This window comes from Giraffa tippelskirchi, chromosome 1 (genome assembly GCF_054371585.1).
Source record: "Giraffa tippelskirchi isolate mGirTip1 chromosome 1, T2T-mGirTip1v1.2.pri, whole genome shotgun sequence".
Taxonomy (NCBI): Eukaryota; Metazoa; Chordata; class Mammalia; order Artiodactyla; family Giraffidae; genus Giraffa; species Giraffa tippelskirchi.
In genome coordinates this window covers 4,250,351-4,278,316 of record NC_137275.1, presented here as the reverse complement: position 1 = coordinate 4,278,316, position 27,966 = coordinate 4,250,351, and the positions used below count along the sequence as shown (strand labels likewise).

The window sequence follows — 27,966 nt, the reverse complement described above, 5'->3', positions numbered from 1 at the left end:
TTTACAGGTGAATTAAGGTAAAAGTCAAATCTAATGCCGTACTAAGATACAGAAGAGGCTCTGTTGACTTCTTATTTTTGCTTTAAATTTCAAAATTTAGTAAATTCAAGCTGTCCTCACATGGTATACAATTAAAACTTTATAAATGGTACTCAGATCTAAAATATGTGATAGAAACTATTGTTAAAGTAACTTGCAGGTAACGACCTGCCAGAGGAGATAAGCAGTGTGTTTTTGGTAAGCATATCTTAATATGTCTTTAGCCCATGCTTAACACGTGTCTCTCATAGTTAAATTCAGTGAGCCTGCGGGCTCCGGCTGGCTGACCTCTAAAGTACGTGTGGACTAGATGTTGGTAGGAGAGGCTGAGCACGCCTGTCTTTGAGAACAGAACAAGCTCTCTTCCTGTTTCAGGACTTATTTCCAGAAGGACACAGTAACTCTTCAGGCTGGGTGGCTGCCTCTCCTGCGGCTCTTGGAGCCCCCAGGCCCCCCTCCGTCACAGGACCAAGCGCCCGCAGAGTGGTAATTGTCTGTTTGCTGGTCTGTGAGGGACTTGAGGACGGCAGCCTTGTTGTCTTTACTCCTAGGGCCAAGCACCTAAGTGCTTCTGGGACAGATGAAAAGGCGGATGGGAGAATGAGGGGGTCCACACAGGCTGCGTGTCTCCTCTGCGCTGGGGGCTTCGCTAGTCTTCAGGGGTGGAGAGACAACAGCCAGCCCCCCCTCAGAGGTTTCCGAGTCTCTTGAGGGAAATAAATACTAATCAGGGAGTCGTGTAATTACAAGTTGTGGTTAAGTGCTGTGAGAAAACAGAACCTGATGCTGGGAGGGGGACGGACAGGGCCTTGGTGTAGTTCACACGGAGGGAAGAGAGGGTTTCTGCAGCGAAGCCATCTCAGATGAGGTCGGCCTTCTTACTGGTTTAGTCCCCTTGTGAAGAAAAACCTCAAACCTAGAGAAGGGTTGAAGGAATAATTTAATGATGAACAGCCATATATGCTCTGCTTAGATTGAACAGTTGTTTACATTTTGCCATATTCATTTTATCCTGTTTCTAGTTTTAAAAAATGGAATCACTTGAAAGTAACTTGCAGGTACCATGACATCTCACCCATAAATACATCACCATTCAGCACTCTACACAACCATGAAGGTGTTACCAGGCTTTAAAAAATCATCAGTAATTCCTACAACAGCACCTGACCGCGACCATGTTCAAGACCAGATCGTGTCTGCTTTCTCTAGTTGCACCGAACTGTTCTTTATGAACCAGCATCCAGTCAGGTTTGTGTACTGACCACTGTCTGTCACTTTATTCTCTTAATGGAAAACTGTTACTCGACCATTCTTTGATGACATTTACCTTTTTTAAAAAAAATGATCATTAGTTAAAGACTCATTTAACACATTGAGGAGATGTGTGAAATGAAGCAGTAAGATGGAAAAATTTATTCCAAAGACATTTGAGGAAGTAGATACAGACATAAAACCAAAAAAATAATTAGAATAAGATTGCTAGGTTAGATTTAAGTAAACGAATAGGGTAAGAAAACATCACCTTTGGAGTTAAGTTTTCAGTTGGACATAAATGTGCAAGTTAACACGTCACTTCACAGTTTCTGGGTTCTAATCAAGTGGTGGGTAGCACAGGCTTATCTCCTAGAGGATCAGAAACTTCAGGGAGGCTTGAAAACCATGCAGGTATGAATTGAAGAGACACCTCTCCCCCATGCATTTGTCTTACTTCCAAATTTTGAGTAAGTTTTGTAAACAAGGCTTTCCTTAATCCTTCCAGCCAGAATCAGCCTCTCCCCTTTTATCCTATTACTTTTAACAAATGGCTTTATTGTGGTATGAGTATTATACCATCAGATTTACTCAGTGTACATGTTCATGGTTTCTTAATAAACTTACGCACTTACGCAACAGTCACTGCAATCCAGATGTAGAACATTTTCATCGCTCGAGAAAGTTCCCTCATGCCTGTTTGCAGTGGATCTCCACTTCCACCTCCAGCTCCAGGCAAACATTGATTTGCTTCATGTCGAGAGATTTGCTTATCACAGACATTTCATGTAAATGGAATCGTGCCCATTGTCTTTCGTCTGCCTTCTTTCCCTCCAGTGCCCCGAGGCTCACCTGCGTGCTGTCCGTGTGCAGCATGTATCAGAGCCCCTGTTCATTGCTGTAGCTGTGGATTTTTTTGGTGTTGGGCTATAATGAATAATGCTGCTGTGCATATTTGCTAGCAAGACTTTTTGTGGATGTATTTTTTCTTTCTCTTGGGTAGAGTCCTACAATGTGGTGGTGGTAGTGGTGCAGCCGCTCAGTTGTGTCGGTGTGTATTGAACTGTATCTGTAAGACACTGCCACGTTCTTTCTAAAATGGCTGCAACTGCCAGCAACTTAGGAAAACCTCTTATTGTTGTCTGACTGCTCAGCCGCAGCTTGATGGACACGGGGTTTCTGAGTGAAGTTTCTAGTGGTAACTTGGTAATGCTATTATTCATTAAGTCAGCTGGGGAAAGCCTCCTTCCATGGTCTGAGGACTTGTGAGTTTCCATCACGGAAGAAGGGTCTGTGCTGTCTCAGACCCAGAGCTCAGCCCTTGAACATTGGACCCGTGGGCTGACCAGCAATCATTTTGACCTCAGGGCAGATTTTAAGACTTAAAGCATTGAGGTATGATCTGCAAACAGTGGAATGCTCTCCTCTGAAGCATACTATTTAATTAGTTTTGAGGAATGCTTCTCAAGATAGTACTTCCCCTGTGGCTCAGACAGTAAAAGCATCTGCCTACAATGCGGGAGACCCGGGTTCAATCTCTGGGTTGGGAAGATCTCCTGGAGAAGGAGTAATTCTGTCACCCCCGGTGATACATTCTGTCCCTTCCAGTCAGTCCCCCAGAAGCTATCACTCGTCAGAGTTCCACTATTACGTTTCTGTGTGCAGCCTGACGTTTTAATTGAACTCATCTTATTGTGGAAAACGTCTGAACCGTAGTACAGTAGAAGACCCTGATGCTGGGAAAGACTGAAGGCCGGAGGAGAAGGGGACGACGAGGATGAGATGGTTGGATGGCATCACCGACTCGATGGACATGGGTTTGGGTAAACTCTGGGAGTTGGTGATAGACAGGGAGGCCTGGCGTGCTGCAGTCCACGGGGTCGCAAAGAGTCGGACACGACTGAGCGACTGAACTGAACAGAACAGTACAAAGAAGAAAAGAAAATAGCCATCACCCCACTCACCGGAGGTTACCAGTGTTACTATTTTTATGCAGTTCCTTCTGGTAGCATACGCGTTTCATTTTCAGAAGTCTCACAAAGCAGAGGTTTGGCGCATGCTGCCCGGCGCTGCGCCGCCGGCCTTCGGAGGGAGCGTTTTGCAGCGTGGTGTCTGTGCTCAGCGCGCAGCGTCACTCGCTCGGTTCGGGCAGCACTCAGGCCCGGTTGTATCGGTGCAGGCATCCCGCGTCTAGAGCCCCCAGCCCGCGTGGGCACGCCCCGACACCCCGCGACCCTTCTGCCTGGCGGGCGGTGCAGGGACCCCAGCGGGCCCCGGCATCCTCCTCCCACCCCAGCTCCGCCCCGGCTCCCGGGTCCCCGGCGAGCCAGGCCTGACGCGCCGAACCCGAGCCGCGGATTGGCTGCGTGGCGTCTGCGCGCGATTGAGCGGCCTGCCGCCCCCGCCCGCTCGCCGAAGCCGCCGGAGCCGCCGCCCCGAGGTCCCGCCGCGGAGCCCCGCTCGCCCGCTCGGGCATGGAGCCGCCGGCCGCGCGCCTCTGAGCCCCGCGGCGTTCATGGTGAGTGGGGCTGGGCCCGCGCACGCCCCTCCGGGGGGCCCGCATGCCCGGCCCCGGCCGGAGGCCCCCGCGTGGGTGCGGCCGTGTGCATGTGTGGGCGCTCCACGCGTCGTATCTGCTCCAGCGAGCTGCAGCTTGCGTGCGGCCGCGGCGCTGCGCCTTCTTCCTCCACTGCCGTGCTTGGTCTGCGGCGCCCTGGAAGGGTCGCGTTTTAACGGGCACCATGGGAGACCGTAAGAGAGAGCACTGGCGCGTCCTGATTCTCATCACCCACAGGGGGATTGCAAGCCGGCGTTCAGACTGAGGACAGGCCAGGCACCCCTCTTAGAGGCCTGAGTGGGGGAAGCCTTTGTACGGGGATCGGCGCCGTACTCCCCCCTCTTCCTCCCCCCTGTTCGTTCCAGGTGCGAATAAAGGTGGTCAGATCGCAACAGTAAGCAAGCTTGTTAAAACCCATAGTGCAGATTTATTCCATTTCATTCACCAGTCCACAGATGAACGTCTGTGTTCTACATACTTTGGAAGGACTATGACAGGCCTCCTGAGAGTTGTTTCCCAAATGCCAACATTTCCGGTAACCTAGAGCATGCTGTCTGGGGAAAAGACTGGTAAGTAGGTGAAAGAGGTGAAGTAGGAGGTGCCCATCAGAGGATTCCGGGGGTTCCTGTTACTGTGAAGTCAGCCTCATTGGTCCCAGAGGACTGTCATTTTGGAAGTCCCAGTGTTTGTAAGACCTGTTCAGCCTACTCCTACCCGCTGAAAATGGCAAAACAAAACCCGTCTGGTGTCCCACATTCCAAAACCACGCTCGCCCCTCCCCAAAAGTTGCTCCTTACAAAGCGCAAAGCATGAAGCCTGCTACTGTGTTTTGGGTGCTTCACGTTCATCTGGTCTTCACCGCAGCCTTACTAAGCACCCCTCTTAGCAGGGAAATACTGTGAGAAATAACTTTGTAGTAGCACAATGACAGTAATGCTCCCTGGCATTGTTTGGGCCCCTACTATGGCTGTGTGTTATGTTGGTTCATTCCCATTGAATAGATGGGGAAACAGGCTTGGAGACCTGAAGAAAGTGTGCAAGGTCGCCCTGCTGGTGGTGATGGTCGGGAAGTGCCGGTTCAGACCCAGGCCTGCTGCCCACTCCCAGTGCCTCTCCGGGAGGCCCCTCCCGGGGCCCAGGTGGTGGCAACCTTCTAATAGGTGTCAGGTAGGACATACCTCTAAAACCTTCTGTTTGTTTTAAAAAGCTCATCTTGATACTGTAACCAGTTGAGTCCAAGGCTTAAGCACAGGTTTTAACTGATGAGGCTTGTAGCTCCGGTAGATTTCAGGAAGCTGAGGGGCTTCTGTTGCTACACTGGGGCATAAAGGGCTGCCTTTCACCAGGCTCCTCCCGTGCTGTGAGAGGCAGTGACACCCCTCTGGTCATCTTCCCAGGAATTCCTCCTTTTCACCCTTTGGGAATCTTGATCTTTTCCTCTTAGGCAAATGTCTGTTGAGGTAGACTTTTTGTCCTTTCTTCTTTAACAAGCAGAGTATAATTTCGGAGTCTGATGTGCTGTTCTCATCCTTAGCGCTGTTCAGATCGTGCACAGGAGGAAGGCCTTGCCGTTGGATGTATGTAATGGGCTTGTCGCCCCATGGACTGTTTACTCTCTGCTCTACACGAAGTCTGGCTCTTCCTTTTTTGTCTCTTTCCTTTGCTCTCAGCTTGTCCCATCACTTCCAGGTAGCTTGTTATTGAGACCGTAAAATCTGGAGCAGAACTTGGACTCAGCATCGTTCCCCATTTGAAGTGCTCATGCCACCCCCGCAGACAGGCCTGCTGAGCGCCGTCTCTTGGCGGCTGTCGTGCTGTCAGGATGCCTGGCCCTCGTGGCTCCTAGCCCAGCTCCCCCGTCCTCTGTCCACTAAGATGGCACCCTTTAGGAAACGCTTTCTCTGCCTCTCTCCAGCCGTTGGGGTCCTGTGCTTGGGGCTCCCGCAGCTGTGGCTTGCCCTCTGACCACGTGGTTTATTATCTGCCCTGGGCTCGCAGCCTCTGCTGGCATCTTCCTGCCCCAGCCTGAGTGAGCCCTTCAGGCCTGGGGTCTGCACATCCCCTTCACACATGAGGTCCCTGCCCCTGTGTGGAGTCAAGGCCTGGCTCAGCTGTCTTGGCTCGCTGCCTGCTTACTGCTTCTTTTCCTGACCCTTTGCTGGATTATCAGACGCACCCCACACTTAGCCCCTGGTTGTGCACAGTAGGTTTTTTGGGGATGGGGGACAGTAGGTTTTGTTTGCTGCTCTTTCTCTGGTGTTGGTCTTACCTTCCCAGCAGCGTACAAGGTAAACCACTCTGGGCAGGGACTGTGACCTGTTCTAAATGAGTGGCTTGCAAACCTTGTTTGGCACAACCCCTCACTCCTATCCCTGGGTTAGACAGTTTGGGTTGAGACTCAGTGCTCTCAAAAGGCACAGCTATAACTAGGTATAGAACTGAAACACATTCTCCTTACTGTGTGCGCCCTGCTTGTTTTGTTTTTCTTAACTGATTTAAAAAATGCTGTCATGACCAGTTAAACTGATTTGCCCCTAGAACTTTGAAGAGCCCCATTCTAAATTTCCTCGGGTTATACAGGGTGTTGAAATCAGTAGCTGTTCCTTGAATGGATGTTTTATCCTCATTAGTCTGCAGGACTTCAGATGAGCACAGCAATGAATGGCATTGTTACTTGGTTTAAACCAGGAAACTTTGAAACTTGATCCCATAAGGGCCCCAGGAGGAGAAGAAACTTTGAAATGGTGACTTGGACTGAGGCAGGGATGACCCCCGCAGTTTGCCTGGCACACGGAAAGTGCTCATACTTTATGGGCAGCCGTCGAATATATGTCTGTCATCTCATAATCACAGGAGTTTTCACATTTGCTCCTTTTCATGGCTGAGAGAGAAGCAAGATGATTTGCCTCAGATCAGAGCCAGGGCTTAGAACTGAGTCTTTCTGCTTCCAAATCCCCAGCTCTTGCCACATCACATGCTGACCTCAGTGTCAATAAACTTACCAGCTAAAAGTTGTTTCTTTCCTGAGAGTAACTCATCCTCTCTCTTGTTCCTGATGTTGGTTTGTCCGGTTTGGAAGATGAGCCTACTGTTGACCTCTCTAGGTAGCAGTGTGAGAACTAGGTTTGGAGTAGGACCTGTTAACAATCTCCAAAGCCATTCGTATTCTGAAATGCCGTTTAGAATGTTGAAGAGGCTTTCCCTGGGATTGCAAGTGTGGATGGGACAGGCCTGTTTTTTTTTTTAATCATGCAGTGCAGTATGTGATTAAATCATAAGTATTTGCTTTGCGTCTGCACTTAATTCGCTATTACAGGTTTGTGTCATGGTTGAAAGCTTTATTTAGACTGAATGTGAATGATTGAGTTACTTCTGGACCATGCAGGCTGTGGTGGGCTGTGTGGCTGCAGAGCCTGGGTGCTTCTGCTCCGTCTCCTCCAGCCCCCTCCTGGCTGCCACCACTGCAGGTCATCTCTCTCCCGGTGGGAGGTGGTGTGAGGTGGGGAGTTGAGCCAGTTCTGTGTGTGTAAAGCCGTTGGAAAGCACTTGGCTTGTCACAACTGTGCTGCGTTTTATCATCTATGATGGAGCCTCTGAGCTCCCACTGAAGAGACTGATCTTTTAAAGATCACAAATCAAGGCATTTAATTAACGTTACAACTCCTTTTCATATCTGTGCTCTTTGCAGACTTTGCAGGGCTTCTTGATTGTTGTTTGGCCATAGAGCATTTTTTTTTTCCTGCCTTACATAGTCTCAGGCCTGAGGGAAAAAGGATCATGGCAGACAGCAGCAAGGGCCAGCCTTCCTGGAGCATCCCTCTACCCCAGGGGCTGTGCTGGCTGCTTCACATGCCTCTCCCCACTCCTGAGACAGCCCCCTCTTCCAGGTGCTGTTACCCTTTTTGCAGACATGGAAATGAGGCACCGGCATGCTAAGCTGTGCTTCGCTGGAGCTCAAGGCTGATTCTTGGTGGATCTGAATTTGCTGCCAGGCCTGTCTGGCCCCAGAGACCATACTTAATTCAAATAGGCCCTGGGCTCTTCCCTCCAGGGTTGCACACCTGTTCTGAGTATATCCGAAGGCGAGGTCGGGCCTGCGCAGAGGGTCGGAGAGGAGAGTCCTACAGGCTCAGCACCTTGCTGGCTGTGGACCTGGGGGCAAGTCACTTCACTCTGAACCTCAGGGGCCCCGCTTGTAACACACGGTGGCACCTGCTGTAGAGATTGTTACGGGGATAAGGCGCACTGAAGCAAGTGGCAGTGGGCATCCACATTCCGGGGCATCTTGCTTGGGGCTCAGCTTCCTTGGCCTTGGCATGTAGTTCATCAGACCAGGGTCTCAGATGAGTAGCACTTCGCAGGGTGTTCATTAACGACGCTTGTTACAATGCAGCGTGTCTCAGTACCTTTCTGAGCACAGCTTTAGGCGGTTTTCCTGTGAAGTTCAAGGTTCTGCATCAGGTGCTGCTACATACGACACTTCCTCATAGCCGTTTGTCACCACATTAAGCTGCAGCTGAGTGCCTGGCACATGGACATGCTCAAGTGTTTGAATGGCTGAACACACGAGTCCATTTTCTCAGCTTTGGGTAAGCAGAGGTCATTTTAGGTTTTAATGGAACCATTTTACATCAGGGTGACTCATTGGAAAAGACCCTGATGCTGGGAAAGATTGAGGGCAGGAGGAGAAGGGGGTGACAGAATGAGATGGTTGGATGGCATCATCAACACAGTGGACATGGGTTTGAGCAAGCTCTCAGAGGTGGTGAAGGAGAGGGAAGCCTTGTGTGCTGCAGTCCACGGGGTCACAAAGAGTCAGACATGGCTTAGCAACTAACAGCAACAATGAACAATGCTGAGACATCTCACCCTGTACGTCCAGATGTACAGAAACTGCCCCTCCCACCTCTTTCTTGGTGCACACCCTTCTCATAGCCTGTGGGTTCTGAGAAAGTAATTTTTCCTTTAAGACTTTTTAGAAACCTCAGTAGGCTTTTCTGTCTGAGAGAAGAATTGCTAGTCAAATAATTTTACCAGTAACACCCCATTAGCAACTGGAGTTAATAAAATTCACTTAGCAATTCATCACTTTCCGCTCCTGACCCTGCTTCGGTCGTGTCTGGGGGGCTCACTTAAACTTAGGCCGGCTGCTCTGTTGTTAGTGCTTCCTTCCCGGCTAGGGTGCCTTCACTTAAGGGAGAGTCCTGAGAGCCTTGTCTGCAATAGACAACAAGAAAATGCTGGGTTTTATTTTTGCAGAAGGCTAAGGGTACAGAGGAGGAGGGCATGGCAACCCACTGCATTGTTCTTGCCTGGAGAATCCTGTGGACAGAGGAGCCCAGCAGGCTACAGTCCGTAGGGTTGCAGAGAGTCAGTGCCACTAAGTGACTGTGCATGCGCACACACGTAATTTTAGAAACTGGACTCTCTGGCCCAAGTTACTTGGCTCTCCTGAACTCTGCTGGTTGGGTGTTTGGAATGTGGGTCACCAGGTGTGACTGAGGTTTTGTGGTTGCAGTTCACGGGACAGGTTGGTGACCTGGAGGTGCGGAGGCTGCTCCTAGATTTCCAGGGCATGGCACAATTACTTATGTACCAACTGGCAACAATGGCTTCATACAAAGGTGTTAAAGAATTTCTTTTTTTGATGTTTCTGCTTTAAGAAAATGAAACAGCTTTAATCACCTGCAAGCAAAAACTTTTTAACTCCTTCCTCATTTTGGAAAAGATTTGAAAAGTTAACAAAAATCGATAAAATGCAGTGGGATAAATGGAAATGCATTAGAAATTTAGGATAGGCATGGGAGATGAAGCCGGGGGTTCAGAGGAGTGCCAGAATTGGCTGTCACTCTGACTCTGAGCTTCCTGGTGGCCACTGCAACAATCAGTTCAAATTTACCGTGTCCAGAAGACAGAATACACGCCTCTTACCCAGAAGACACATAGGAGACCTGAGTCGATGTTTGTGGTCCCTCAGAGGGGCAGCTGGAATGATGAGCTCTTTAGTGACTTCCCTACCAGTGTGGAAAGCCCACAGTCCCCACGAAGTGATGACCTGAACTGCAGAGCTGTAGGAACCCTTTCGTTGGCAGTTTTTCCTTCTAAAGAGCAAGAAATATTTTCAGTGTGTCATCCTCAAAATCAACTTAAAGGACTTCATAATTTTGTAAGAAAACAACTTTCTTACTCTGAGAAGGGTTTTGTAACCTCAGAATTGGCCGGGCCTGGAGTTATCCCTGGTTTCTTTGTCCTAGGAATATGAAGACAAGGCTGGACGACCCAGCAAGCCTCCCTCTCCAAAGCAGAATGTGAGGAAGAATCTTGATTTTGAGCCTCTTTCCACCACCGCACTCATCCTGGAAGACAGACCAGCGTGAGTCTGAACAAGAGTCTGTAGAGAGCTTGTTTTGGGGGATAAGTCCATGTGCTGGTCACCGTTTCATAGCAAAGGACCAGGTCATGAGGGGAAGAACAAGTTAGCATGTCACTTACTAAAAACGCGGGTTCCCTCTTCGTCCCCTGTGCTAGTGTGTATTCCGTATGATAGTGTGACTGATTCGGGAAAGTTTCATGTAACATAGGAGTGTTTTTTTATAATTAATTTATTTTTATTTTTGGCTCTGCTGGGTCTTCGTTGCTGCTCAGGCTTTTTTCCCTCTAGGTGGAGAGCAGGAGCTCCTCTCTAGTTGCAGAGTGCGGGCTTCTCACTGCGGTGACTTCTCTTGCTGTGGCTCCCGGGCTCTAGGGCACAGACTCAGTAGCTGTGGCGCAGAGGGACGGTTGCTGCGTGGCATGTGGGATCTTCCCCAGATCAGGGGATGAATCCAAGTCTCCTGCGTTGGCAAGCAGATTCTTTATCACCGAGCCACCAGGGAAGCCCTAACCTAGAAGTTTCAACCCAGATTTTCCGTTCAAGTGACTTTTTAATTTAGTATGTCTAAATACTTGCAGAGCTGTTATTAATTATAGACTGGCTTGTAACTGTAAGAAACAGCAGAACGAATACTCTAAAGAGGGTGTTTCGGAGGTACTCCAGACAACGGCAGAACAATGCCTGGACTAGCCTGCTGGTTCTTTGGGATGTGCTGCGGTAAACAGGCTGGGTGAGCCTCTGGTTTGCCTCGAACTGATGAGGAGATCAGTTTCGGTGACTGGCCTGCGGATCGTGTTTGGAGTCCTTAGTTAGATAAAGGGATTGCTCCATGGTACTAGGCCAGAGCTTATCTCTAGTTAAGCATCAGGTTTCCATAGAACCCTGTTTTTGAATAGAAAGATTCCACAGCTTTTTAAAATTTTTTTCTTGAAGAGAGATTGGAAAACACTGAGCTAGAATTTCTAAGGTCCCTGCCAACCCTAACATTTAAAATTGATGAAGTCTGAAGAAGCAATATGTGTCTTCCGATGTTAACTTTTGGTCGTTGGACGTTGTGGATGTATGGGTAGGTGGGAAGAGAAACTCTGACTTGGAGGACTCAGAGGCAGGTAGGGACTTAGGGACTGTCGGTCACAGCTGCCACCCTGTGAAGCTCCGTCCTTGTAACGCTCCCTGAGATGCAAGCTGTTGCCCTGCAGTAGAGACGGTCGTTCATAGCGCAGGGAGCACGGGGGATGCTGCGCGGCGCACAGCCAGCCAGACATGGCCGCCCACCCGGTTCTCCAGGGCCAGCAAAGTCACCAGCACGTTTCAGGAAGAGAACGTGCCTTTTATTTTTTTAACCAGGATTCAAAGTTGTCCACCACATTTAGATGTTTAGAATTGTTTAAATCTGTGTGTGTGTGTGTGTGTGTGTGTGTGTGACAGATGAACTGCATAGCTAGTATGAAACTTGCACACTTAAAGAACTGGCCAGGGAGTACACTCATGCGTGTGTGTGACATGTGCCACGAGAGTGCTTCACCGGTGGCCGTTGCACTGATGATGCATGTGGTCAAATCAAAGTTTCTTTGGAGACCGGGGGTGAAAAAAGACACTAATAAAAGATGTAAGTGTTTTATGTCTATTGCAATTATGGGTAATTGCTATTTTCTTCTTTCTGCTAACCTTCAGATTTCAAGTTTTTAAAAATGAGCTTTATTTTACTTTCGTAAAAAAAATATTTTTAGGTTTTGAAAGAGCTGTGTCTTTATCATCTAACAAAGGTGGTTTTGCTTTGGTCTTTGAGCTTCTCATTTTTTAAGTAAATGATGCTTCAAGTTTCTCTTTAATATTTAAAATGGTGAAAAATCTTTTTTTTTTTTTCCTATCAAGAAATCTCCCAGCGAAGCCAGCTGAAGAAGCTCAGAAACACAGGCAACAGTATGAAGAAATGGTGGTTCAGGCCAAAAAACGAGGTAATGGAATTCACACGTTTGGTTGTGTAAGGGAGCACAAGATTTTGTGTCTTCCTAGGTATTTTCTCTTTACCTTTTGAAGCTTTAGAACCTGAACTTTGGTGAATGCCTTTCATATTTTGAAATTTATAATTTTTCATCAAAAATGTACATTTCTGCTAACTATTCATTCCTGGTAACTTTATTCGAGGTAACACTTTGAATTTACATGAGGAAAGAGCCTGTGTAGGATGAAAGTGCTAGGGTAGGCAAAGCTTTAGCTCGTAGGGACGGGGAGGCGGCTCTCTGCCCTCTCTGGGCTCAGTTCTCCGTACTTAGGAGATGTGTTGGGACTTGTTAAAGTGCCTCGTGACACCTAAAAACCCTATGATTCTTAGATGTTTAAAAAGTGTATATAATAAAATGACACGGTCTGCCCATGCAACAGAATGTTGTTCAGCCTTAAAAAGGAATGAAGTTCTGACACATGCTACAACGTGAACCTTGAAGACATTGTTCTAAGTGAAATAAACCAGACACAAAAGGATAAATACTGTTATGATCCCACCTATATGCAGTATCTGTTGGGTTGGCCAAAGTTCCAACAGAAAAACCCAAATGAACTTCTTTGGCCAACCCGATAGAATAGTCAGATTCACAGACAGAGAAATTAGACTGGAGGTTGCCAGGGGCTGGGGAGCAGGAAAGGGGTGGCATGGGAAGTGGGTGTTTCATGGGGACAGAGTTCCAGTTTGGAAGGTGGTGGTGATGGTTGCATAACAGTGTGACTGTACTTCATGCCGCTGAACTGCACACTTAACGGGGATAAAGTGGAACATTTTATGTTTTGTGTATTTTACCCCCCAAAAGGTATATATAAATGAAAATGCGTGGAATTTCTCAAAGTTGCTGTTATAGACTAAGAGTTGAAAACTCTTAGGCCGCGAGGAGCGAGGTTGCAGGTTCTGTTGGAAAGGGGGTTGCGTGAAGGAGCACAGAGCTTCTGGTGTCTGTTAATGTCCGGTCTCCTGACTGGGGTGGTGATTTCATGGGTTTGTCTGTTACGTGACAGTTTTGTCATGTTCTTGTCTGAGTACTTTTCTGTACACATGTTATATGATATGTGTGTCACAAAAAGCTTACTGAATGGTAAATAACACCTAAGGTTTCTAGACTTCCTGAGCTGTGAGATGAACCAGGTCAGGTCTTAAAAACTGCTCCGCTTCAGCGCTGTCTTCCTGGTGTTTTTGCAGTCTGACTCTTTGAGAAAAGTCACCCAGCTGGGAATCAGTGGATATCTGCTAACATGTTTTCTTCTTCTTTTTAATTGTGATGTCTAGAGCTGAAAGAAGCCCAGAGGAGGAAAAAGCAGCTGGAAGAAAGATGCAGACTAGAAGAAAGTATTGGAAATGCAGTCCTCACTTGGAACAATGAGATTTTGCCCAACTGGGAAACAATGTAAGCTCTGACATCACAGACACCCAAGACGGCATGTCATTTCTTGGCAGAATTTATGGGAAGCAGCTGTATTAAGTGTAGCTTGTGCCACAGCCTTTGATGAAGTTACCTGAAAAGTTTGAGCTGCACGGTCTCCTTCCCCTGCCTTGGTTCAGCCTTGTTCCTCCCACGGGTGCAGTGACAGCCCTCCCCTTCCACCTCGTCTTGTCCTCAGCAGTCAGAGGGCACAAACCTGTGTCACTTCCACACTTAGCATTGCAGCAGCCTCCTGTGACTCCAGTGTAAGATGTGAATTTCGTGGCTTAACTGATGGGCCTCCCGTGACATAGCCGGTCCCTTTCTCTGTGGCCTCGCCTTTCACCTCTCCTTTGCTTGGACGAGTCCTTCCCTTGGGGAGCCTCAGGGCCTTTGCATGTTCTTTTCCCGCTGTCTCAAGTGCTCTTGCCCTGGATCTCCTTGTCCAGTTAACACTTGCTTCTTTAAAGCTCCGTCTTCCTTGGAAAAGCCTTTTCTGCCCTGGCCCTGGCTCCAGGTGCCAACAGGACCCCCGGGTACACCGCATCATCTGCTCAAGTGTCTTTGTCCTCTGAGTGAGCCTGGGTGCCGGGGCTGCTCTGATGACAGCCCCCAGGAGTCAGGACCCACTCAAGTCCTGCAGTTGCTATCTTTGTGTCTGAAGAGGAGCTGTAGATCTCCTCCTCCTGTGCATTCAGGATGGCTGGGGGCCAATGTGCGGACGGCATTCCCGGGGCCTGGTGTGGATGGCTGGGGGCCGGTGTTCTGTGCCGGGTGCCTTTGTGGCCTCCCCACTTCATCCTCACGGGCCCTCAGGGTGGGGGGAGGTTTCATCATCGTGGCCTTAGGGAGGAGGGCGCTGAATGAGAGAGGAGAAGGGGCTTGCTCCGGGTCCCCAGGTGAGGGTGGGACGGGGCTGCAGCCGTGGTTTTTGCGCTGTCAGCCCGTGCTGAGAAGTGCTGTGTTGAGTCTTGCCCCCGTCTGTCAGCAGCGTGCGTTCACTGGGCGTGGCAGACGCAGCACCTCTGAGCAGCTCAGGGCGGTGTGAGTTCGCAGGTCCCGGACGTTCGAGTCCAGCAGCTCGTTGCCTGAGCGCTTTGCCCATGTGCAGCAGTGCAGTGGTGGGCGGCTGTGCCCTCCGGCTCCCGTCATGGGGCCCTGGGGTCTGCCCGCCCCCTGCCGCTCTGCGGCGGGGCCTCCTGACCTCCCCACCCCGACGCTTGCCCAGCTGTGTGCGGTTCCCGGAGCAGGCCAGGTCGTCTCTCTTGCTGTGCTTTCTGCTCAGAAAGCCCTTCCCGCTCTTCGTCTGCTCAGAATGCTACTGTCACGCAGACTCCGGCTTCGGAGCAGCGCTCTGGGCCCCTCTGGTTGCTGGTGCCCGTCTGTGCGTGAGCAGTGCCTGCAGTGTACCTGGCACGGTTGCTGCCCAGTGGAAGGCCATCGTTGGTCTCCTGGTCTGTGTGGACGCTGAACTGTGAGCCCCCTGAGGCCAGGGCTGTGACATACACTTATGTGGTTTGGGGTTAAGCATGTGGGCAGACAAGTGTTTCTTCACTGAGAGCAAACTCATAAACGCACGCTTCCGTTTTCATCCAGGTGGTGCTCTAGAAAAGTTCGAGATTTGTGGTGGCAGGGAATCCCTCCCAGTGTGAGAGGCAAAGTCTGGAGCTTAGCCATTGGCAACGAGTTAAACATCACCCACGGTGAGTGGCTCGCATGGTCCTCGGCCCAGGGAGTCCATCCTTGGTCCTGGGGCTTCTCTCACCCCATGTGCCCGGTCAGGAAGAAAGGCAGTCGTTGCCACAAAGCTGTATCTTTCAAGAGGCCAGTGTGTGCTCCGGGAGGCGGTGGAGTGGGGACCCGGGGTTCACCCCAGGTGCCTCAGTCTTCTGGTGGTTCAGAGCCGACGCCCACCTCCCTCCTGAGCCCGTCACCTTCCCTGACACACGGGGTGGGGCATCGGCGGGCTGAGTCGCGCCGGGATCTCTCCTCGAGTCCTGTGAAAGCAAGCCTCGATGGGGACGGGAAAACAGTGTGTGTGGGGGGGTTTCTCTCTGTGAAGGTGCTGTGTGTGGCGTCCCTGTGGTGTGTGGGGGGTTTCTCTCTGTGAAGGTGCTGTGTGTGGGGCCCCTGTGGTATGTGTGTGGGGTTTCTCTCTGTGAAGGTGCTGTGTGTGGCGTCCCTGTGGTGTGTGGGGGGTTCTCTCTGTGAAGGTGCTGTGTGTGGGGTCCCTGTGGTGTGTGGGGGTTTCTCTCTGTGAAGGTGCTGTGTGTGGGGGGCCCCTGTGGTGTGTGTGGGGTTTCTCTTCTGTGAAGGTGTTGTGTGTGGGGTCCCTGTCGTGTGTGGGGGGTTTCTCTCTGAAGGTGCTGTGTGTGGGGTCCCTGTGGTGTGTGGGGGTTTCTCTCTGTGAAGGTGCTGTGTGTGGGGTCCCTGTGGTGTGTGTGGGGTCCCTGTGGTGTGTGGGGATTCTCTCTGTGAAGGTGCTGTGTGTGGGCCCCTGTGGTTTTTGTGACCCGCCTGGCCCTGGCGTCTTATATGTAAGCAGCTTAGCGGGGACAGCATGGTATGCTACAGCCAGGTCCTTGAGGGTCTAGTAGCTTCAGTCTAGAGGGAGGGGAGCTCTGGACCCTCATTTTTTGGAGGTGCCATGCTGTCCAGCTTGTGGGATCTCAGTTCCCATACCAGGGATTGAACCCCGGTCCACAGTAGTGAAAGCGCCGAGTCCTAGCCGCTGACCACCAGGGAGCTCCTGGACCCTGCTTTCTCAGGGTTGTCTGTCCCGCCGCACACCTGCGTACAGTCCGGGTGAGCTTTTCTTCCACGAGCGTGTCCATCGCTCTGCAGGCTGTGACCGAGTGAAACCCACCCTATGAGCTCAGGCTCACAATGAAGTGCTTGGTAAACAGGAATCTTTACTTCCTTCCCTTCCTCTCTGTCTGCAGTCTAGAATAAATATATTCTACGTTTAGACCTGCGATGTTCTAGATCAAATGATTTTTTTTGGTGTTTTCCGTGTCTGGAATTCATTTGTGACTATTCCCTTACTTGTCCTTAATTCCACTGACGGTTGTTGATAAAAGTAATATCAAGTTTCCTTTCTGTCTAGAGTCTACACTGCCCAGGCCAGGAAGTCTTTCCTTGTCTTCTCTGTATTAGTGCCCAGCTTGTAGAGTTGGTGGTGGCTGGCTTTTTTTTTACCCTGTTAAAGGCCCTTGTGTGTAAAATAGATTGGTTTGTATCTTCTCTGTGGCTGGAGTTTGTACTGTTGTTGTAAGTTTTATTTTGTAAGATACTGATCTTATGCTGTGATTTCAGCCCTGGCCGGCAGTGTTCTTCATCTTGAGTAGTGAGAGCTGGTTGGGTGGATGGTTACTGGTTCTTTTCTTTGTCATCTCCTCAGAGTTCCATTTTTTTTTTGTTTTTTGGTTAGTGCATACCTGCCCAAAACTTAACCTCTGTAGGTGAAAAAAGGTGTAACACTTATTTGTGGAAATGGTTTCACAAAAGCTTCCCCAGAAGTCAGTGTTTGAAGAATGGACGACCATTTGTCTCAGTCCCTGTTCTTGAGAATTTCTAAACGTGTCAACAGCTCTAAGCCAGCTGGGTGCAATGCAGCATACTCTGTGTGTGTGTTCTATTTAATTCTCCTTCTCACCGTTGGCTGCACTGATTTCATTTAAATTAAAATCCTCCATAGTCTATATCATGGTGTATCAGGCTAAATGGCTAATTAATGAGTTCCATGCCTTGACAGTGTGCGTAAATCTCGATATTGGCCAGCCTTATTTAAATTGTGTCTTCCTTTTGTAACTAGCTGCCTGAAGTCAGTTGCCCACCTCACTTGCTGCTCAGCAGGCTGGGGCCTTGTGCTATCCCTTCGGTCACCTGAAACCCTGCACAACCTCTCTGCACAGTCAGGCCCTCAGGAAGTGTTTGCTGGACGAATGAATGAGTGAGTGAGTGTGGATGCCACCTTATTGGGTCCTCCTTTGGCTGCGTGTTGAAGCCACTGTGGTGAAGCCGATGACCTTGGAGTCCCCTCTTGAGTCCACGCATCGGATTAGGTCCTTTCTCACATCTTCGTGAATGTTGACAGCGTTTCCCTACTGAGGAAGTCAGCCACCCTGACAGGTTACTCAGCTAACCCTGAAGCCCATGCTGCGATTTGGGAAGCGCCAAGGTTTTGCTGTTTCTGTGGCTCTGCAAGTGGAAACGCACTGAAAGTCAACCTGATAGTACCGTTAACTTCATTCTTGGGGGAGTCAGCCTTGGACTTGGAAGCTCCACTGGGAAGAAGGTGGAGCCACTGAACTCCCTCTCTCCCCACAAACACGCCAGCTAAACCATGGTGGTGTTGTGAAAACTGCCCTTTGACCCATGTTACCCCAGGGCTGCCTGCATTTGTGCTTTAGCTGTCAGATACCCCACTGGGAAGCGGTTTCCAGTGCTCAGGGGCCACGTGGTGGTTTTCCTCCACCTCCTGCCAAAACGAGCAAAGCTCCGCCCGCCTCCTGGAAGCAGAGTGGGCAGGGGCGCCCCAGAGCCTGTGGCCTCTGGCTCAGCACACCCCCAGATTTGTCCCATAAGCAGCTCAGTTCAGAGGCATGCTGCCTTCCAGGATAATATGACGTTAATATGATGTTGCGTTTCATAGTTGTTCTGCCCTTGCAGATGAGCGTAGGTTGTAAGTCAGGTCCTTCACAAGGTTAGAGGGAGGTTGGTAATCACAATTTAGCTTGTTACAATAGTGTTACTAGAATTTGACTTGTATTTTAAAAAATATCCTTTACTGTCTGGGAGGCAGTTGTGCTCTGCTTTATTGTCCAGAAGTACTGAAGGAAAGAATAAAGTGGTAGGAATTCTCTGCGTTGCAGGAGTTCAAGTCTCAGTGACTGTTCCTGATCCCCGGCAGCCAGTGGCTGGGCAGTGTTGGAGGCAGAGGAGCCGGGAGGCGCCCAGGGCTGGCTGGGGGCAGCAGAGGCTTGGAGGTGTCTCTGGGTTCAGTCTTCGAGGAAGGGTGGGGAGTGGAGGTCTGTGCACGGCAGTGAGAGTTGTGAGCTCGAGTTATTTCACTAGTGCCAGACTACCCAAAGAGAAGAATGACTGAACAGAGAAGTGCCAGATGTGGAGATTTGACGGTTGTCTTGTGAGAGACTGTCTTGCTACTTTGCTGCCACTGAGAATATTTGTTTTTGAAACTTCTGCCTGTGTTGCTTTCACCCCTCGCGCACTTGCAGGCAACAAGTTCAGGAAGACTGGGCCTGGGGGTAGCGGTTCCATCTTGTCTTTATTTGAAACCAGATGGGTTTTCTGCTTGTTTCCCACTTGGTTCATCAGTCATGTGCTCACTGATTGTCCGGGTCTGTGTCAGTCCTAGTGCTGTCTGTTCTGGATTCAGATGTGACCAGAGACCCTCACAGTCTTACCCCCAGCAGCTCAGAGTCTAGTGAGGCCATAGCCTCATCAAGCACATCAAAACAAAATAGCTTTATGGGTGGGTTGTGTAATAAACACCAGGCATAGTGGCATTTTGTGTATTTCTTTGTATATGATGATGTCTTTAGAAAACAGAAGTGCCTTCTGGCCAGAAGGGAGGAAGTAGCTATAATAAGCGTGGAGTCTGTGGTTGAACTTTAATTATTTGAATGAGGCGGCAGTATATTCTCTGGTGTGCTGGGGAGACATGCGTGTGCACGTGATACTTACCCAAGGCTTTTCTTCCAGAGCTCTTTGACATCTGTCTCGCCCGAGCAAAGGAGCGGTGGCGGTCCTTGAGCGCGGGAGGCTCTGAAGCGGAGACCGAAGGTGTGTGTGACCGCAACACCAGTGGGTTCTTTTGGTCAGCTATGCAAGTTGTGAATATCATGCACATCATTATTCATTACATAACAAAGAAAACTTCCTTAACTGAAGTAGTGGTTGCTGCAAATTTATGAAAGCTTCATGGGAAAAGGGATTTTTTTAATTTTTTGGCTGTGTAGTATGGCACATGGGGTCTTAGTTCCCTGACCAGGACTTGAACCTGGGCTAAAGCGCCTGAGCCCTAACCACTAGACTGCCAGGGATTCCCAAAAAAGGGATTTTTTTTTTTTTCAGATCAAATGAGTTAAAGAAAAAAAAGCTCTTATAAGGAAGATGATACCAGTTCCTGAGAGTCGTCTGTGTCCAGATGTGCTGGAGGGCTGGTCATCATGTATGGCTTCCTTTGTTCGCTGATGGACAGTAGCCTGGCCCCCAGGAGGGCTCGGGTGCCGGTTTATAGAGGAGAGTTGCAGCGCCTTCCAAAGGGATGGGAACACTGCCTGTTCCCTAGGTTATGCTTTCAGAGTTTTCCATGACACACAAATGATTGTGGTTGCTTCTGTTGGTTAAGTAGTATCTTTTCTGCTGATCTTTTTTTATACCATGTGGTATTGGAATTTTAAAAATATAAAGCAAGTTATCCATAGTTATTTGTTACACATAACACACAGTAATGTTATGCTGTAGTAACTCCCACATATTCTACATTTATACCAGTGATGTTCTAGATCAAATGATTTTTCTGATGTTTTCTATGTGTGGAATTCATTTGTGTTTATTCCCTTACTTGTCCTTAATTCCACTGACAGTTGTTGATAAAATTAGATCTTGATTTCAGACCCTAGAAAATATCTGATGATGATCTCACCTTAGATGGTACTGTGAGATTTTTGCTGTTAAAGTAAAAATCTATGCAAAAATCTATGCAAACAGTTTGCAGGTTCAGGTTGTAATTAGGTCCACATGCTCCCGAAGACCGTCCCTTCCTTGTTTGATTCTCATAAGAGTTTGAAGACTTGCAGTCACTCCACAGACTTGCCTCTGAGAGATGTGATGACTCCTGGTCTTTTAACAGATGCTGGTTTTTCAGCAGCAGACAGAGAAGCCAGTCTGGAGCTGATTAAACTGGACATCTCCAGAACGTTCCCCAGTCTCTGCATTTTCCAGCAAGTAGGTGGTGGTGATCTGTTGCTTTAGATATGTTTTGTCTAAAATGCCACATTGCATGTATTTGTGAACAGGTTTGAAAAGTACTGGGGAATTTTGTTGGGAGGGCGGGTCTTTTGTTAATACTTTCAGACTCTTAAAAATAAAGGTAACTAATGATGGACAGGGAAGCCTGGCATGTTGCAGTCCATGGGGTTGCAGAGTCGGACACGACTGAGCGACTGAAGTGAACTGAACCGAATCCTTTCCAACAGATAGTTAATATGACTTCTGAATCCGCAGTCTGATTCTGTCGTGCCCGTGTTTCTAGCATCATGCTTCGCTCACACTAGGTAACCAGTGAAGGACAGTGGAGTGAACGACAGCAGATGAGATAGTGACCCACACCTGCTGTGCTGAAACGCCGTAAACACAGACAGTGACGGGCGGGGGACAAGGGGGCAGAAAGGGCCATCAGGGTGAGGGTACGGTGGGAGGCGGAGGCAGACTGACCATGGGCACGCACTGCTCTGAAGAGCCTGGGTACCCGGTCACCTTGAACTTGAAGGGGAAATACAGTCATCCAGCAGCAGCTGAATTAAGAGTGTTGTTCCAGTGTGGTGCTCGCATCCAGCCCACCAGCTGGTTTCAGAGCAGCTTTGTAGGTCGAGCTCGTCAGCTGTGGCCGGTGGTTGACTTGTCCAGTCCCGTGACACGTGCTGAGCTGCTGCGTGACGCTTGGCCACTAGTCCTGCCTGTGAACCGCCGCCTGCCTGGTGGCGGTGGCCCCTGTCCACGCGCTAACCTGGCTGACGCGTGTCTCTGCTGTGTTGGTCCTTGTAGGGTGGCCCGTACCACGACATGCTGCACAGCATTTTGGGCGCGTACACTTGTTACCGACCGGATGTGGGTTATGTAAGTGAACCTTTCCAAGATTTTCTGGCGTTCTCCTCTAGAAAGAAAGTCATACTCTCTACCATCTCACCGTAGCTGCAGATGGCGCGTCACGCGCCCCCGTTTTTGTGGGCTATGAAAAGGCTCATGGTCAATGACTTGCCTCAGTTTCCCCATAGGGAAATTGAGCTGCCCTGGCTGCTCTGTGGCATCAATCATTTTTTTTTTTCCAAAGCCTGATGTGCGAGCCTAGTCGCTCAGTCGTGTCCGACTCTTGTTGCAACCCCAGGAGTGTAGCCCGCCAGGCTCCTCTAGGTCCGTGAGGTTTCCCAGGCAAGAATACTGGAGTGGGTGGCTGTTTCCTTCTCCATCGATCACATTTTAATTGGGTTTGAGTTTTACTTTATGCATGTGATTTTTTTTTTCCCCCCAGCATTAAATCAAAAAAGCTTTTAGCTGTAACTGTTTTTAAAGCTACGCTGCTGAGGATTTTGCGGCTTAGCGGACACGTGCCTGCATGGCTTTAGAGTAACGTGTTCTCTTAGGAGTGCATTCCCATGGTGCCCGGACGCTGTGCCTTCTAGAAGGCAGCGAGCCTGTCAGGTGCAGCAAGAGGGTTTGGGAACGAAGGAGGGCAGACAGGGTGGTGACTCTGCGTCAGGACGGGCAGGATCCTCGAGGCCGTGGGTCTGGCCTTCGGGGGGTGGCAGCGGATGGGGGCAGCGTGGGCCCTTCCAGCCCGAGGGCCTGTGGGTTCCTCCTTCAGTGAGACGCAGGGGCTGCTCTGACTGTGCTGGCTGCTGTTGGTTTCACAGCCCTCTCTCCTCCCCTCAGGTTCAGGGCATGTCCTTCATAGCGGCCGTGTTGATCTTGAACTTAGATACTGCAGATGCCTTCATTGCTTTTTCTAATCTTCTGAATAAACCCTGTCAGATGGCGTTTTTCCGAGTGGACCATGGCCTTGTAAGTATCCCCTTGTGTGTGGCGCCCTGGGTGCCGGGTCTTCACAGAGCAAGAGTGGCCTGGTCCTTTTGTTCAGCGGGAAGCTTCCAGTTTTCCCTTCCCGGGGTTACTTGGAGCAAGTAGCACTGTACAACGTGGAGGATTACCGGGGCGTTGTGTTGACCCTGAAAAACGGGCAGTTTTAGCCATACGCGTGAATTTTGAAATACATTCTTCCAGCAAGTGTTTCTGAAAGTATATCCTTGGCATGAGAGAGGAGGGGTGCCCCACACGGACGTCCTTGCTTTGTGTCAGACCAGGCGCTCAGCGCGGCCCCCCACGTCGGTCTGTGGGGGAGGCCGCTGCCCCGCAGCTGTTTCAGCACCGCACCCCGGTCTGTGCGTCGTGTTTTCCCACAGACCCCATGCGAAGTTGAAGAGCCCGTGCTGGTGAGACGCTTGCTGGGGCTGCTCCCTTTCCCTTCCATGTTTTCTCCCGAGCTGTGCTCACCGCCTGCCATGAGGAGGCCCGCTGCTGCCCTTGCCCGAGTGTCAGTATCACTCTCCCTCTGGAGAGACCGGCGTGTTTTTTTCAGATCGCCCTTAGATGGCTCATTCATTCCTGGCTCTTAGAGGAGAATGAGCCGTCAGGAGTAGGCCTTTGCCATGGGCCAGGGCGTGAGTTTGAGGCCACACCTTGCACGCACACGAGGCGCCCTCGTTAGGCAAGTTACATACCTGCTCTGGAGGAGGAAATGGCAGCCCACTCCAGTATTGTTGCCTGGAGAATCCAATGGACAGAGGAGCCTGGTGGGCTACAGTCCACGGGGTCACAAAGAGTCGGACACGACTGAGTGACTAACGCTTTCTCTAACACTCTGGGTTTCAGTTCTCTTATCTACAAGTTGAAGAACTAATAAGCTGTAGTCAGTCACAGTGACGTTATGGAAGGTTGGAGATTGTGCCTATTTAGAAATCGCCTGCTCAGTGCCTGGCTTAGGGTTACCAGTAAAAGACATGTGAGCAGTTCACATAGGAAGATGATTGTTAGATTCTAGGGGCGTTAAGTATACTGACTTTCTCTGTAGATTGGAAACATGTGCTGATAACATATTTATTAGTGTATTTCACGTTTTCTCCCCAGATGTTGACGTACTTTGCTGCATTTGAGGTATTCTTTGAAGAAAATTTACCAAAATTATTTGCTCATTTCAAGAAAAACAACTTAACTCCAGATATCTACCTAATTGATTGGTAAGACTGCATTTTTATGCATTTTGAGTGTTTTCTCATGTCTGTGCCCCCATCTTTCCTCACTGCCGGCTTCTTTCAGGGCCCAGCTGGCCCCCCACCTCCTGCTTTACAGTCTCCCTTCTGTCCTGAGCCTGAGATGCCCTGTGTTCGCAGCCCGGGCTGCCAGTCATCGGCTCTGCTCTGATCCTTTCTTGATGCTGCGTGACTCTCACTGGTCCTTCCGAACTCCCTCCAGGGGAGGAGGGTGCCTTTTTGTACCTCTGTGTTTTCAAGATGCCATTTATCCGTTCCTCCCCGAGATGTCGCTCAGCCCCAGGCCCGTGCGGGCTCTCCACTGGGATCGGGGGCAGGCTTGGCGCTTTACATCCTGAGCTCCCGCCTGGAGGAGCGCCTGCGCCTAGACCCTGGGCCGTGCAGCCTGTGGGGGGTCAGGGCCCACGGGGGCGGCCTAGAGCCAGAGCCGAGGCCTGCTGTGAGTGTGCGCGCTCCGGGATAAGCAGGCTGCAGCCAGTGGGGGACGTGGGAGCCTCCCACAAAGGGCCGGGACGGCAGGTGCGAGCTCTCACGGCCGAGTCTGGGGGTCTTGGATGCCAAGCTGAGGGGCTCAGACAGGAGTCCAGGGGCCAGAGCGAGTGGCTGGCAGCTTCTGCTTGGGGCGACCTTGGCAGCAGGTTCCACCCAGAAGTGAGTTTCCAGTTCCCTGGGAGGCAGGGGAACCTGGAGGCAGAGACAGTGAAGGGGAAAGACTGGGGCTTGAGCTGAGGCCGCAGAAGTGGGTGGAGGGCTGGGAGGGCAAGGCACTGGCCGGAGGCTGTGGCCCCAGGGAGTCCTGTAGCTGTGCGGATCCAGACAGGCGGGCGTGAGTGCCGTCCGCCGCGCCAGGGCTGGGTTTGGCGGGACAGGGAGCGGGGCCGGTGTTGGACACGTTGATTTTAGGGCACCTGTTGGACATCGAAGTAGACATACAGATACAAGGTTCCAGAGAGTTCTTGCTGGAGCCTAGAGTAGGAAGTCTTCATGCAGGATGGATTAGTTGCCCGAGGAGAGGCTGGAAAGGCTGTGGTATCCCCCACCAGGCACCAGGTGAGAAGGCCAGGGCTACCCTGGGAACAGGGAGCGGTGTCTCTGGTCCCGGAATCCCGCCTGAGCCCTGGCCTCTCCCGTTACGTCCATGTGGCCTGAGCAAGGCCAGGGAGCCTCCCTGAGCCTGTGGCCTCGTCCGTCCACCCAGACAACTGGCCTCTTAGGACCCTGTACGGGGGGCACCAGCCTTGCGAAGGCCTCCACCTCTGCAGAAGGAGGCGTCTCTGGGCTGAGAGGCTGTTTGGGTTCCTGCACCGACGTGCGTGGTGAGTCCACAACTGCTGGGAACACACGGCAGGCTTGGCTTTCCTCTGTGCTCACTTGTTTCAGGAGGCAAAGGCTTACCTCCAGGAGGTAAAGGCCAAATGTCTTCTGAAATGAAGGCCCCGCCCTCTAAGTGAAGCTGATCTGTCTGCTCCCGTGGGAGCGAGCCTGTGGGACGCTTGGCGTTCGTTGCTTCTCTCCTGGACCCCCAGACTGTCCCAACTCTGCTGAACTCGTGCTGGGGACGAGGGTGTGGAGGTCGGAGCTGGTGTCACGGTGGGTCGGTCCAGACTTGAGTCCACGAAGCCGCCGCTGCTGCGGGGCTGGGCTGGCCTGTCTGGAAGTGTTTGGGGCCAGGGTTAGAGGTTTACCTCCATTTAACCAGCAAATGATCTCTCCACTCTGTGAACACTCAACTCTTGCACGGCTGTGCTGCTGCACGCCTGTTTGTGCGCCTGTGCTGTGAGATTCGGTGTGAACCTTGACCTCTCCGATCCCCAGGCCCGGGGCCTGGGGCCTCTGGGCGGGTGTCAGTCGAGGGTCACTTGGGGCCAGAGTCCTTGCGACCAAGTTAGATTCTTAGGGCTCCAGGCTCACGGGGACTTTGGAAAACACGGTCCTGGAATAGTGTCCTCGTCTGCTTCGGCCACCGAGTTAGATCCTTAGGGCTCCAGGCTCACGGGGACTTTGGAAAACACGGTCCTGGAATAGTGTCCTCGTCTCACTTGGGGCCAGAGTCCTTGCGACCAAGTTAGATTCTTAGGGCTCCAGGCTCACGGGGACTTTGGAAAACACGGTCCTGGAATAGTGTCCTCGTCTGCTTCGGCCACCGAGTTAGATCCTTAGGGCTCCAGGCTCACGGGGACTTTGGAAAACACGGTCCTGGAATAGTGTCCTCGTCGACTTTGGCCACCGAATTAGATTCTTAGGGCTCCAGGCTCACGGGGACTTTGGAAAACATGGTCCTGGAATAGTGTCTCTCAAACTTACTTTTGCCTTGAGTTGCAAAAGTAAATCAATTGTGTGTTGTGACCCAGTGTGTGGCCATGTGTTTGGAGCAGTATAAGATAATGTATATGACAGAAGCAGTTTTAAGAAACAATACTTACCAGCCTTTACTATGTGTAGAGAGCATGCTGAAGTTTTCTGTTTTGTTTGTTCAAAATAAAAAGCTGGTGCTGCTCCACGCTGATGGTGTCTCAGGGCCGTGGTCAGTGACGGTCAGGACAGGCAGCGTGAGGAGCGCTGTCCTGCAGGGAGTGTCTCTGCTTCGTTCCAGGCTGACGGGGGAGGGGCCCAGGCCAAGGGGACTCGCATCTGCTGACTCCAGTGCTTCTCACAGGATCTCGTTCATCCAGCCCTTAGAACAGACCCTGGGAGCTAATCATAAGATGTCTGTTTGACACGTGAGGAAATGGAGGCTTGGTGAGGCAGTGATCTGCCCGAAGTCGTTGGCTCGCTGGACGGCAGTGCTGGCGTTCGAGCTCAGGGCCAGCTCCAGAGCCTGCGTGCTTCCCCTCCGAGTGTGTTGAGTCTGAGGGATTTCTTAACAAGGCAGCGTGCCCCATGTGGAGGGTCCCAGAGCTGCAGTCGATGTGCTGATGAGCATGGGCGGCGAGGGTCAGACGTGTGGCTGGTGAACGTGGAGCAGAGCACCGGGTGTCTAGGTGCAGGACCGCTCCAAGGACTCCTCCCCTTAGACCTTTGCGACGGGATGTGCTTGGAGCCCGAGGCCCCGTGGATGCTCGCGGTGCCTGGATGAGGCCTCTGCTGGTGCTGGGGCTTGGCTGCTTCCTAGAGTTAGGACCACGGGGAACCCTGTCTATGTTTGCAGTCCCAGCACAGGGCTAGGCACACAGGAAGTCGTTAGTAGGTATTTAAGTTGATCTAAGCCCAGGAAAACCGTGCAGTGCACATCTGTTCACGATCTGCAGGGACCCAGGCTCTCAGTTCGGCGCTCACAGTTGGGTGGAAGCTCAGAGCAGGAACAGGGTGGGAAGGAATCCCTGGGAAAGGGTGGGTGCTGCTCAGGACCCGCCCTGGAGGCTGGTGTTTCAGAGACACCGCTGCTCTGTTTCATCTTCACGGCGCCTGGAGCGGGTCCCTTTGAGCACAGAGGGAGCCAGCGAGGCCCCTCCCGCAGTGTCAGGCCCACTGTGTCAGGCCGTCCAGGTGGCCCTCACTCCTGTGCTTGTCCTGCTTCTGCTGTGTCCCAGCCCCTTCCCAGGCCGCGTCTGCTCCCTGGCGGCAGGGCTGCCTGAGGCGCACACGCCTGTGCGCGTGTCTGCAAAGGATGCGGGTTGCTGCCCCGCCCCCCCACTGTCCCTCTGCAGGGCTGTGGGCCCCCGCGGTTGCTGAGTGTCCTGGGTGAGTCGTGTGGGTGCTCACGGGAAACCTGTCTGCCCGCCAGGAGCCGTCTAGGACTTGGTCCTTCTTTCCCGGGACACTCTCTCCACCCCTTGAATTATAGCATTAGTTTTATAAGACGTGATCTTGCTCAGTCTGAGAGCCCCTCTTTCAAAACCCCCTCTCTCTCCCCTCTCCCCAGTGATTGGGGCTTCCCTTCATGAGAGCACCCCTGCTTCTCGCTACCCCCGCAGTAGACACAGCACGGTCAGTCTCCTTGGTGACCGCAGTGCCTGGCCCAGTGCTGGGCTTGGAGTCCTGCAGCCAGGGATGCACCCACTCCCGAGGGGCCCCCTCCTTGGCTCTGAGGTGCACAGAGTCCAGCCCGAGGCTCGCACGGGTGCCTGCCTCCCCACGTGTTCAGAGGCTGCCGTCTGCCCAGCGCTGCAGAGACTTCACAGTTGAGACTCAGATTCACTTGCTGAGGCCGTCCCCCTGGCAGGGATCTTACCCCGTGTGCTCATCTCTCCTCTCTGCCCACACGGACACAGAGGGGCCGAGCGGGGTCTTGCCCTCCATGCTTGACTTCCTACAGAGTTTTGAGTG

The 27,966-nt window shown here is 51.3% G+C and overlaps 1 protein-coding gene and 1 long non-coding RNA gene across 16 annotated transcripts in view; one reads left to right on the top strand and one right to left on the bottom strand.

The window, feature by feature from the left end:
• Window positions 1-27,966, top strand: part of TBC1D14 (TBC1 domain family member 14) — a 104,010-nt gene that overhangs the window by 61,055 nt on the left and 14,989 nt on the right. For 6 of the 14 annotated variants that reach the window (XM_081581611.1, XM_081581701.1, XM_081581791.1 and 3 more), the window contains exons 4-12: window positions 10,102-10,220; window positions 12,096-12,178; window positions 13,498-13,615; window positions 15,227-15,333; window positions 19,355-19,435; window positions 20,508-20,602; window positions 21,422-21,493; window positions 22,307-22,435; window positions 23,558-23,667. In XM_081581611.1, coding sequence (XP_081437737.1) covers window positions 10,102-10,220; window positions 12,096-12,178; window positions 13,498-13,615; window positions 15,227-15,333; window positions 19,355-19,435; window positions 20,508-20,602; window positions 21,422-21,493; window positions 22,307-22,435; window positions 23,558-23,667 — 914 coding nt within the window. Of the gene's footprint in view, window positions 1-3,701; window positions 3,809-10,101; window positions 10,221-12,095; window positions 12,179-13,497; window positions 13,616-15,226; window positions 15,334-19,354; window positions 19,457-20,507; window positions 20,603-21,421; window positions 21,494-22,306; window positions 22,436-23,557; window positions 23,668-27,966 lie in introns of those variants that run through there. The other 8 variants (XM_081582298.1, XM_081582218.1, XM_081582381.1 and 5 more) reach the window with 4 other exon arrangements.
• On the bottom strand, window positions 75-3,601 carry LOC145542884 (uncharacterized). Of its 2 annotated transcripts, none has more exons than XR_014080235.1 (2): window positions 1,926-3,601; window positions 75-955 (listed from the first exon to the last, which is right to left on the bottom strand). It is a non-coding gene; the product is annotated as an uncharacterized LOC145542884 (long non-coding RNA). The 2 variants fall into 2 exon arrangements; XR_014080218.1 differs by having other exon boundaries at window positions 3,255-3,601.